This window comes from Haliotis rufescens, unplaced genomic scaffold, assembly GCF_023055435.1.
Source record: "Haliotis rufescens isolate VD_foot unplaced genomic scaffold, xgHalRufe1.0.p SCAF_7, whole genome shotgun sequence".
In the NCBI taxonomy this organism is placed as follows: Eukaryota; Metazoa; Mollusca; class Gastropoda; order Lepetellida; family Haliotidae; genus Haliotis; species Haliotis rufescens.
In genome coordinates, this window is record NW_025964361.1 from 56,983,271 (window position 1) to 56,996,447 (window position 13,177).

The window sequence follows — 13,177 nt, forward strand, 5'->3', positions numbered from 1 at the left end:
AGGTGTTTTATAGCGACCATTTATTATTATCTATATAATCTAGGAATTATGATTAAAGCTAATAATTGTTTCCTTAGAGACTTTAGCAAGTCTAGGCACTCACTCACTCCCTGCTGTGTTTGTAACTATTGAAACATTATTGCTGGAGGGCCACTGCCTGGGTGAGACCTTCCACCTGTACACAAAGGTGGTACATCTCGTCCCCCAGCATGTGAAGGTGAACGTGTTGATACCAAGACATGGGTGATATCAAGAGTCAGTGGCCCTGTGTACAGATGGAGGATCGGCCAGTGTTTATTAGGGCTGGCTACAAGCATAGGTCATTACATGCATGCCCTCATACCAGGCGCGCAGCAGGGTACAGCCAGCATCACCAGCATCACCAGCATCACACACAGTATCCAGCACAGTTGTGTAGAGGAAGAGTGTACAGGAAGAGTCAATGCCCCGAATCCCTGGCAAAAGGCCTGCTTCCCCTACGGATATGTGACTGGGATTTTATCAAAAAACGTTATTTGTCCCAAAAATTCTTGATAAATTAATTATGCCCAGATAATTTATTGTTTTTCCAACTACATAGTTGAAAAAAATAGAAATTGTCCGATTCAAAAGTGACATTGTTGCAATGTGTTTTATTTTTTTTTATTAAATATTTTGGCTCCTAGTTTTAATAAAAAAATGTAGCTGAAAAAAATATCTAATCTCAATACAAAACCCATTGCTCCCATCCCCGAATATGAAATGGTCGGCCTCTTAGGTGCTATATATATAGAATACTAAACGAGCTCCCGTGTAATACCAATTTTATGAAACGAGTGAATAGTTGTGGTATCTGACGAGCGAAAGCGAGTCAGATACCACAACTATTCACGAGTTTCATAAAATTGGTTTTACACGGGAGCGAGTTTAGTATTTTATTTATTACTTGCCATTTATAACGTTTTTAGAATTATACTGTTGAGTATGAATAGGCTGACACCTACACGATCTACGACATAGTCCAATTAAGTTTAACAGAATAATACTTCAAACACGTCAAAAGTTGAAACGTATGAATTTAATACTATACAACGGTCCATCTTTAGAATTCCCAAAATTATCGTAGGGCTAAGACTATAGCAACTCACATACTTTAACAGACTAACGACTGTCGTTGCGATCGCCATGTGGAACGGGCCTTGCACCTCAAAGTTTACAATAACGTCACAATACCCGATGACGCAATTTGTGGAATTTTTTTGCAAGATCCATCGGCGAAACAATGCCATGTGACGTCAGCCTAGCAACAAGGTTGCTGGGGTCATCGAGTGTGCATAAGCTCCTTTCAGTGATTTATCAACTCCACACGCAATGTCGTTGAATAAGCCAAGGGGTGTTGAGAGCTTTCAATATTTGTTCGTGAAACGTGTTCCGAGAGTACATAAGCACGCGTTTCGGTATTACACAATGTGTAATACAGCTGTATGTTTATTAAACGGGTGATCTCTTCACGGGCAAGTAATAAAACTGAATATTAATTAGTGTTAAACCCACTCAACATGATCTGTGTTCCATCCAAAAGGTGACAATCTGTTAAATAACAAAATATTGAGCTCTGTTAAACCAATCCCCGATGACTGGTCTTTCTTCAGTCAATAAGCTGACAAGGTGTGATATAACTGAATATTTAACAGTGTAGGGCTGGGACGGGTAACTCGGGTACCCGGGTCGGGTGGGTACTGAGTAGGACCCGGGTACCCACAGAACTACCTGGACCCGTTGTTAGTCACGTGATATATTGTTTAATGACAAAAATTATGCACCCATTCCATCTGACTTTTCATATGGTTGAATAAAGATATAACTTAAGGCAACTTCAGTGTATGCATGACCAGATTGTTTAATACATGTATCTAAATACGTTTTGCCAGGGTTATGGTAAAAAAAATCCCAATCTCACATTTTGTACCTATCTCTTGAGGTCTTCAGTGGGTACCCGGGTAGGGTCAGGTAGTAGGGGGGTGGGTACCCTGGTAGTAAATGTGGACTCGTCCCAGCCCTAAAACAGTGTTAAACCCACAGTAAGTCTGAGTCTGGGGAGTGGCATTTAGTGGACTGTCTGCTGGGGGAGGGAGGCAAGTCCTGGGGTAGTGGCAGATATGCCATTCATGTGCAACCTTGCTGTGCCGGGAAGCAGGGGGAACATTAGAGGGGCTAAAAACGGGTTTGACACATGTCTAGTGTGCAGGGGTTCCTCACAAACAGAGGAGAGGTCCTTCCCTAAATGTTAGATGGTGTGAACTATAGTGTTGGCAAATAGCAAGGCTGTTTCTACCACTGGTGCTTGTGTTGGATTCTGGTTGATTCAGCTGAAGCAGAATCAAGGAGTTCTTGTGAGCATTAGTTTGATGGCAGTGATATATTGGTGGTTTGGATAATGCTTTAAGTTTCAAAGTGTAATCATTGTATTATTATTATAGTGATGATCATGATGATAATGATGACTACAGTGATGATTTATGATGATGATAGTGATGATGACGATGACTACAGTGATTAGTGATGATGATGACTACAGTGATGAGGATGATGATGATGATGAATACAGTGATGATGATGACGATGACTACAGTGATTAGTGATTATGATGATGACTGGATAATGATTATGATGATGGGTTGTAGTGGAGGTCCAGCGGTGTAAGGTACTGTAATTCACTGTGCAAAGTTGCTTCCTTTTGATGCTCCAGGATCTGCTGTCTACCTTCATTACTTTTTAACTAACACCTCATTGTTCACTTACCATGCTTACTGTACTGATATATAATGCCAAATCTACAATAGTTGATAGTGTATAGTGTAGACGTCTATATGAAGGTAACAATACCCTGACACACACCTAGAGTAAATGTATGACCATTAAGTATCCTCTGAGACTTCTGAAATATGATCAAACATGCTTGGTCTATTTTTTAGCAACATGAGTCCCTGGTCCCATATTTCATGTTTTGCAGCCAGGATGGCACTAGCCTTGCTCCAAGGCTGTACTGAAAGATAAGTCCATGGATGTGTAATAATTCTGTCCTCATAGTAGGCAAGTCTAGATAAGCGGACAGAACTTATAGGGATTACTTGTTCTTATTATTTATACCATGTAGAAATTATGATTTAAATGAATAATTATTGCTTTAGAGACTTGTGCAAGTCTAGGACAGCACGTACCAGGTTAGGAACCCAAGATGTTATTCCATTGTCCCAATCAGCGCCATCAGTTGCTATGGCAACATCTCTTCTTACCAAAGACAGAGATTTTATTCTTCTTGTTGTGAAACTGGAGATTTTTGTGTCATGTCTGAAGTTATCGCCAGTTGATAAGACGTGCAGAGTGTTATTGTGGGACTTTGTGTGTCTTGTGATCAGGAACACGGAGGCCAAGCGACTTCTTGAAAAAGCGTGTCTTTTTTAGTTTTTGCATTGTTCAACATTATAAAGGAATTGTAATAGGTTTGTCCATTGCGTGACATGTTCAAGTAGTTTCCAGTTACCATGGTTTTCATGGCCTTTTATCATCAGCAGGTTATTAAGCATGCTTGAATACTGAGAGGTTAACATGTTTCAGCATGTGTATAGGCGAGACCACTCAGATCCGATGTTTAATCGTTAATCCGTGTCTTGGCGTTTAACTGACTATTTCAACGATTAAACAACGGATCTGAGCATGCTGAGTGATGTAACCCACTTAGATCTGTCTAACCTTCATTCGAACAACGCGACTATGCTTGTCGTAAAAGGCGACTAAAGGGATCGGGTGGTCAGGCTCGCTGACTTGGTTGATACATGTCATCGGTCCCAATTGCGTGGATCGATGCTCATGATATTAATCACTGGATTGTCTGGTCCAGACTCGATTATTTACACACCGCCGTCATATAGCTGGAATAATGCTGAGTGTGGCATTTAACAACAAACAAACCAACCAACCAATCATTTGAAGAACCCTCACACTTAAAGTGTTTCATAACCGTGTATGAAAAGATATTCCGGAACTCTATCATGTCTTTGCTTACCTGTGAGAACACGGTGTGAGTTGCGTGAGATGCATGTGGAATATGTTTGCTGTGCTTCTGGCACGTGCATCTCGCTGTTTGGCGACTCGGGTTATAAAATACACATCCGAGGCAAATATACAGATCATATTGGATAAGTTGGAGCACATTCATAAATCACCTAAATCTTATTTCCCATAGTGATGAGCCTGTTATGAACAGTCATAGCCCTTATCTAGAAAAGAATATTTTTAACGAAAAAGCTACCAAATCACACGTATGTTTATCATGTTTATCATGTTTATCGGTTCAAATCCTGCTGGCGACACACATTTTGGGTGAAATTGTTCCATCATCAAGGTGAAGTAAAGATGGAAACAGAAGTTCCGTCAATACCAAGTGGTGTTTAACTAACGATTCAGTTAGTTAATGTACGGTCAAAGACAAAGGAGCCATAGTTAAAGACTATTAGTGATGGTATCCGACTCGGTGAAGACATCTGGATTAACAAATTTGGACGGGTGGTCGGATTGGTGACATGGTTGACTGAGTGTCATATTACTCCAACACTGTGGGACATTGCTCTTAATGTCGACCACTGTTTTTGTGTGGCCCTCCTAGATTTACAGCTGCAATATTGCTGACTGCAGTGTAAAAAACAACAACAAACACTTCAACAATTTTCAAAATGTTCAATAATCGTTGATGGTTTCAACATTAGATTCTACTGCAGGTGAATATTCAGATTCTAACATCTTGTCAAACAAACCTACCGTATTCGATGTAATAAGCGCCCCGCTCTAATAAGCGCCCATGGCGATATTTGCTAATATATTGGATAGTGAACAATCTCAATGAGCACCCCTTCCGATCAATGTACACAAGACTTATTTATTCATGTATAAAATGCACTTGTGTGTTATATGCACCCTTAATTATGGGCAATTAAATCCTGGAAAGATATATATGTCGTATATAAACATTTCATGTTGTCAGCATAAACCACGAAATTTACGAACTTTCAACTCTGTTTTTTCACCAAAATAATATTCCAATAAGAGCGCCCTATTTCTAATTTTGAGCGCACCCTGGGCGCTTATTACGTCGAATACAGTAATATATATACAATATCTTTAGATTGAAAGTAATGAAGTTGGAGTACATTGAGCTGGTCCTCCACCCAGCCAGGTCTCCAGCAGGCAGGCAGCTACTAATGCGATTGGCATCTGTCGACATGTGTTTGGGTGACTTTTAGCCTCTGGTTAAATCAGCCTAGTAGTCTCCAGCTGTTCTAGGCAGGGGAGCGTTACTGTGTAGTGTACATCTCACATCTGTAGTGAGTAATGACGGAGCTGCTCCACTCTACTTTGAAGTGGGAGATGTGCTGGAAACTGATGCTGAGCTGTTTGTAGAAACAGCAGTAGATAATGATAGTGTTTTCACAGGATTTCATAAAGCAATTCTTCTTTAGGCTTTAACTGTGCAGGTGTCATTGTTAGACATGGTTTCTGTGGTGTATCTGCTCTTGGTGAGCATTGGGAACTTTTCAATAGTCCGCATTCGTCGCCTGGTGAAACAGTGTTTTCCCAGAGAGCGAAAGGTCAGAGGTTTCATCCCCAATGTGTCATACCAAAATATAGTACTTGTTGTTTCCCTGCCTGGTGCTCTACATTAAGGGTATAAGACAAGGACTTGTCGAGTGTGTCTTTGTACTTTGTCAGAGTCGGGTATCTGTTTTATACTGCGTCTTTGTATCTCAGTGGGCTATCACTATTAAACAGGGCATTAGTCTGGACTGGTACAAGCAGCCACACGCACACGCACACGCACACGCACACGCACACACATACATACACGTACATGCAGATTGCTATATAAGTGCAATAGTCTTGAATGTGATGTTAAGCCACACCTCACCTCACCTCACCTCACCACCTCTTCTAGACTGCTCACGATGTCAATCACTGGATTGTCTGGTTCAGATTATTTACAGCTGCAATGTTGCTGAGTGTGACAAATAACTCTATTGTAATCAAGTGCACTGTACACGTTGTGATCATGACAATGATTACGTGTACATTTCTTCTCCGAGACTGAAGCCCAAGTCCCATTTAGTCTACTGGTCCAGAGAGCCCTGCTTTTAATAAAGAATTAAACGAGGAGGGGAATGAATCTAATGATAAACAACAACCACAAGTCATATATTTTTCATATATGAGATATCATGAGATAACATTATTTACAACCTCATTAAGGATTTACAAGCTTTAATAATGTTTACCCGTAGTTAAATAATGATGACTCCCTGAATACATTCCTATCTCGGTAATGCCGAGAAGACCATGAATATTTTCACAAACATAAAAATAGTGACATGTATAAGAACTGGGTACTAATGTACTGAGCAGAGCACCACGGTTACCCACTCAACCCACTCAACAATAGCATCATCCAATTTACGACGTCACCAAGTTCCAAGCATATGTTCGAATCTTCAGAAATGACGTCATGATAGAACAATGTTTTATCATGAAATAAACTGTTCTTCGTTGTTCTTTGCAATTTCTCATCTTATGACAGTCAACATAATGTAGTCAGTCGACACAGCTGATAGATGTAACCACTGACATGACATTAATGTCTGCCAATGCCATTGCCGTCGATGCCTTCGTATGTCTGGAGAACATGTGTCTGTGATGTGATGCCAAGAACAGGCTGGTTGTTGACAGCATCGCCAATCGCTGACGACAAGGGACATCGGTATGCAGTGTTGCATGGCATTATTTGGCATGGAGGCGCCAACCACTGTACGCAGTGGGGACATCAGCCAGCAAGGGTACATGTGCAAACATGCTGAATTGACAACATGTGTCTTGTATACCGTTGGTGCTGTTATGTTAATTGATTGGTAAGTTAAAAATAGTTTCCCTTGTTCTTGTTGTGAAGAATGGGTATAAATCAGACTGTAAGCAGTGGGCCTCTTATAGCAATGAAGGCACTAGGGGTCAAGTGGTTTATGGTGCTGCCAGTTCCTGTTTAGAGTTATGCCCCTTTCTGGTTCCAGGATCTGCCGATTAAGGACTAGAATCCCAGATTTACCCTGATTAGGATCCTTGCTCTGCCTGGACAATATACATGTGTTTTTCAGAAGTTGTAAATGTCTGTGACCTGTGAAATAACTGAAATAATGTTCAGTATGTTCAAAATTGACTGACGACAAAATCAAAATCGTCTATGGACATTGACCTTGATGATTGATCAGTTAACCATACAGTTTCAGTGATGAGAAAAATGTTATTTGTACAGCAATTTACCTGTCATGGTGGCATCTTGAAAATGAGGAATTTTAATTCCAACTATAGAACATGGCACCCTTGAAAATCCGGGTTAGAATAGGTCTTCAGCAACACATGCTTGTCTTAAGAGGTCCACGGGATCGCATGGTCAGGCTTGATGACTTGGTTGATGCATGTCTTCGTATCCCAATTGCATGGCTCGATGCTCGTGATATCAATCACTGGTTTGTCTGGTCAAGACTCGATTATTTACAGACCTCAGTCATATAGCTGAGTGCAGCATTAAACAACAAACTAACAGACAATCAAACAAAACAGAACATGTTTTTTCACATATTTGGCCACTGAAATGCACTATAAATGCTTCTGCATGCCTTCTGTACTGGTGTCGTCTGTATGCGCTTTAATGATTCACGGCTACTGTTGTCTTTTCGTCAGAAAGAAAGTTTCCATGTATATTCAGATTTATTTATGACTTTCTTTAGGCGATTTTTCACAAAAAGGGCTTAAAGTGAGAACAGGTCTCAAATGCTCTAATTGAATTCTGATACAAAGTAATGGAAATTGCCCCCTTAAAAAAAACAAAAAACAAATTCACCATCAACATGAAGCCAATCAAGTGTAATGTTCATGGAATAGAATTCTTACAATTTAAATTCATTGTAAAAACACGTTCTTTGACATGCAGTACTAATAATTACTGATCGTGTTGTTTGGTAGTAATAAACCCACTGTGACCAACGATCAATAAAAGACTATTTCTTCTTCAATATTCCACTCACTGCGGTCGGGTAGCCTACTGGTTTAAGCGTTCGCTCGTCACGCCGAAGATCCGGGTTCGATTCCCGACATGGGTACAATGTGTGAAACCCATTTGTGGTGTCCACCGCCATGATATTGCTGGAATATTGGTAAAAGCGGCGTAAAACCATACTCGCTCCACTCACTGCCAGAGAACTACAGAGCATCATGACTCTACTTTTACCCATGTTTCCCTGGAGAATGTAGCACAATTCACAGAACCTATTCCGTGATCAGGTTATGTACATAGACCTCACATCATCATCGCTTAATGACTTCATGTTCTTCTGTTCCTCCATCATCAATGCCATAGATAGAAACTGAAGTCGATTTCAGCTCAACATTCATCGTGGTTGTAGAGACTCTCCGCTAGTTCCCGACATGCCAGCCATTCTGATCACTCCACAACCCATTTTCTGCTAATTGCTGGATATAAACAAATGGAGGGGAAGTTTGAAACGCCTGCTGTATATTTAGACTGTTAAATGCATAGGGGGTGCAGTAGGAATTGTTGTGTGTGTTCATGAGAAAGGCGGCAGTTATTTGAGTAAACGATCTTCCTGCAATGTTTGGGCTACATAAACACTGTAGTGAGAGCTGGAAGCTGGACTGATAGTGATAGCAGGGACATTCAACTGACTGTTCTCCGCTTCATCTTGATATAGATAAATGGAAGCAATCAAATTAGGTTTATGTGAAAGTATATTTTCTGATTCAAGGATAATAGTATGAAGAGGTTTATCAGGAAGTGTATCTAGGCATTGGGCTTAATGCTTTGAGGTAACATTATTAGTATTGCCATTCATTGCCAATTTTTTTTTATCTTCTTGCTTCAACATGTTCAACTTGGCATCGTTGTCAGTAGATATTGATGTCGGCATATGGGGATTCCAGATCATAAAAGACCCTTCAGTACCTCATGCTTGTCAGAGTCAACTAAGTTTGGGTTAAGTATGTTTGGCCCAAAAAATTTAGTAGGCCTATTATATTTCTGGCCTTTTAGTGAAAAATGACGTTATGACCCTCCTTTTTCTTTTGGGACAAGTTCTCCAACACTGACCTGAATGGTACAATCTTTGTATTCGGAGGAAAGACCTAGTCGCCTCGGGTATTAAAATGATGTTTCTCAGTGGTTCATAAAAGACTAAAGTGCACATGACAAACACAAGAGGTGTTATAATCTTTACCCCAGTTTTTGGGTTGACATGTTGACATGCATGTCTATAATAGTGGGCAAGTCTAGATTACTGCAGAATGAAGACAGTCTCTGGGCTCCTTTTTATTATATTTCATAACTATAACAAACCAACTGTTTTTATCTGTAAAAAATGTTCAGAGACTAGAGACTACCCTACCCATGCCCCCTCTAACACAGCATGTGAGGCAGGGCTCACAGAAGCCACATACCCACTATTATCCTTGCCTTGCTAGTCTGTGACCCAGGCAGTGGTAATCCCGATGTATTACTGGGGAATGGTATTGGCATTCCCCTGATTGCCACAATTATGTATGGTACATGGAGTATCAGGAATCACTGAGCTTATGACCTGACTGGGTTCTGTCTATTAGTGACAGTTGTTCCCCTTGTCTCTCTGAGTGACTGCAGCGTGTGGTGGAAGCAGTATTCTTGCCACAGATAACCACAGGAATGCTGGGTTTATTTCTGGGAATGCATACAAAAAGACACAGTTTTGGAAACAACTGTTGCAGATGTAATAGTTAAGATAAGATAGACTTCATTATCTCGAGAGAATTGTTTCTTTGAACATCTCAGCAGCAAAATACACAAAAACCTGATTAATATAAAACATAATAGATATATCTCACATTGTATTTGCTAACATTTTGTACAATACAGTCAAGTCGCGTTAATCCTACAATTGGCTTTATCCGACACTTATGTTGGGAACTGATTAAATCACTGCTATTTAGACCCGTTAATCCAACAGTCTCGCACTCCGACTCTGACACGCCTAATTTGCAATGAATTACCGAAATCACTCATTAATCAGTCTCATTAATCCGACACAGTGATCAGCGAAGTCTGTGGTCATCTGCCTGCGATTACATAGCCCATGTTTTGATGCCAGACGAATCGGCTGGTAGCTGCATATTACAACGGCTGCAGAGATAAACTTGCTTAACATTAAACAATGATGCTTTAAATAAAGAAAACAGGATTAATCACATGCTTTGATTACCTCAATCTCAATAAAATCAGATACAAGTTCTCGCTATCGATGAGGACATCCCATTACAGGTCACGTCAGAACAACCTTTCGCGAACTTTGACCTACCAATGAAATGACTAACAGGAAGTCAATGTTTATCCGACATACTCGTTAATCCGACATAATCATATGCAACCATCGATGTCGAATTAACCAGGGACGTTAACAGGACTTGACTGTAGTTGATAGGGAGGTCATTGATTATTTAAGCTGTACATGTAATGCTGAGGATTATATTAACATTAATCCTTATGAAAGACAGGTGGAGCCTGTTTGTTAATGTTTGAGTTTGAACCTGTGTATTCATGTTTGAGTTTGTATGAATGTGTTATGTTTAGACATTTTGAGATAAAGCTACATTGTTCAGTGTTCAGTGGAACTTGTTCTCGTTTTGTTTGTTTGTTGTTTAACGCCACACTCAGCAATATTCCAGCTATATGACAGTGGTCTGTAAATAACTGAGTCTGGACAGACAAGCCAGTGATTGATATAATGAGCATCTATCCATACCAAGACATTCATCTTACGACAAGCATGGGTTGCTGAAGACCTATTCTATCCAGGATCTTAATGGGTAGAAATTGTTCTTGATCCTTAATGTGTCATATGTATGTAATCTGATGGTCCGGTGGTCTAGGGTGCAGCTGTGCAGAGCTGCTGATCATGGGTTCGAATCCCAGATTCACCCCTTTCATGCTTCTTGACTTGTCAACATCATATCATTGCGCATGGGTTTCACCGAAATATCCACGACCTGCGTTAGTGTAACTTCACATGTAGTTGACATGCCTGAATAAACAGAAACACTGCAAGAGGCCATTAAAATCTACAACAACAAACTAAGAGTGCATGAGTGAGTATGGTTTTATGCCGCTGTATTCCAGCAATATCACGACACACCAGAAATGGGCTTTACATGTTGTACCCATGTTGGGAATCAAACCCGGGTCTTCGGCGTGATGAGCGAACGCTTTAACCACTAGACCCCACTGCCCCAACAAACTAAGAAAGTACTAAGGAATGAAACTTAAACTGAAACATTAACCTGCCCAAATAGGGATAAAATATTGAACATCCCCTTAAAAGCCTGAAAGTCTACTAGTCTTCAGGATACCTTCAACATTAGACAAACTGTCTCTGGCTAGCTGGCTGGTGCCAAGTTGCATCCTTGTGCCTTTGTGCTGCATCCTCATCACAGACTCAGTGATACCTAACATCCTGATCAACATCATCAGTGTTCACACCGTCGATCACTTGTTTGCCTGGTCCAGATGCGCACACTTGAGAGCCTGCTGTAATTAGCTATAATATTGCTGTTTGACATGGAACCCTAACTACACATTTATTTGAGTTTATTGGGATATCAGCCTTCGAAATGGGCACTAGTCCTATCATCCTTTGCCAAACTTCCCAATCTTGAGGAGTAGTAGAAATTTGCCATTTGAATGGTTTTGTTTTATCATTTTAAGGACTAGTGGACTAAAAATTCTAGTTTCTACCACTAGATCTCTTTGATAAAGACATATGACATATTTCTGTCTAGACTGTTATCAGTCATGTCATGTTTCCTGTGTGTGTTTTCAGAGTGCCTTCAGTCGTGAAGGTCTAAGTCGCCTGTGGAACGAGCTGGTCAAAGATGGAGAAGTGTCAGTGCGTGGCAGCGACAGCCTCTACAACAGTACAGGGGCCATAGCCAAGAAAGGTAGGACATTGAAGACTCAGCTGATGCGTTTCGAGTTTTTATTTTGTTTGTTTGTTGTTTAACGATGCACTCATCAATATTTAAGCTATATGATTGCGGTCTCTAAATGATCGAGTCCTGACCAGACAATCCAGTGATTGACATCATGAGCATAGATCTACGCAATTGGGATACAATGAAGTGCATCAACCAAGTCAGCGAGCCTGACCACCTGATCCCGTTAGTCGCCTCTTACAGCAAGCATGGGGTGCTGAAGATCATTTTTAACCCAGATCTTCACAGGTAAGGATTTCAAATATGGCAAATATCACATGATATACTGTTATCAAGGGTTGATTTAACAGCTGGCCCGTTGGCCTGTGGCTAGGTAAAATTACAAAGGGCTTGCTGAAACATAAAGTACATGTAATTGGTCTGTCTGGCTATCCTCTATCCGGATCTTCATGTTTCGTGCCATGTTCTCTATTGTTACTGAAACAGATACAATTACCAAATTGGCACCCAAGTGAGGGAGGGAGCCCCAGTCTAGTAGAATTCTGGTCAGTCCAGTAAGATCAGCTCCATTTGATCACAGTAAAATGTACTGAAACTGACGCTCGGAGTCAAGTTTGGGCTAGTGGATTCAACATGCTCAAAAGTCTTTGGCACAGAATGTTCCTGTTTTCTTTACTTATGTTCTTAGATTTCTAACCCTGCCAACAAATATCTTCTAATAACAACTTGTCAAAAAATCGGAATCGGTCCAACTTCTTGCCAAACTTCAATAGTTGATTTAGGTTTGGAAGCAATTCCACATCAGTGCTGACATCCTTTGATTGAAGTGTATGAGGAAGTTTCGGAATTGTCCAGGTATTTGTGGAAGTCATTGGAAGTGTACACATGGTGGAAGTTTCCTAACATCCAGGGTAACCTTTGTTGGTTATAAAAAGTTCAGATGTCACTGTTTATTTTCATGGGGAAGATGTTAGCTATTGAGAGGGATCACTGCAGCTGGTGATGATGGTAGGATTGTAGGATGGTCTTGTGTGGGAAGCTGAAATAACGGGGGCCTCATAGGTTAGTCTGTCATACAGACCCTGAAACAAATGTATACAATACAGACATTTCAAGTCTATAACTGTGG

General features: G+C 40.5%; 1 protein-coding gene across 3 annotated transcripts in view; it reads left to right on the forward strand.

Moving 5' to 3' along the window:
* LOC124122194 (E3 ubiquitin-protein ligase HERC2-like) overlaps nt 1-13,177 on the forward strand; it is a 150,968-nt gene that overhangs the window by 23,041 nt on the left and 114,750 nt on the right. For all 3 annotated transcript variants that reach the window (XM_048387867.1, XM_048387868.1, XM_048387869.1), the window contains one exon: nt 11,937-12,054. In XM_048387867.1, the coding sequence (XP_048243824.1) occupies nt 11,937-12,054 (118 nt within the window). The remainder of the gene's footprint in view (nt 1-11,936; nt 12,055-13,177) is intronic.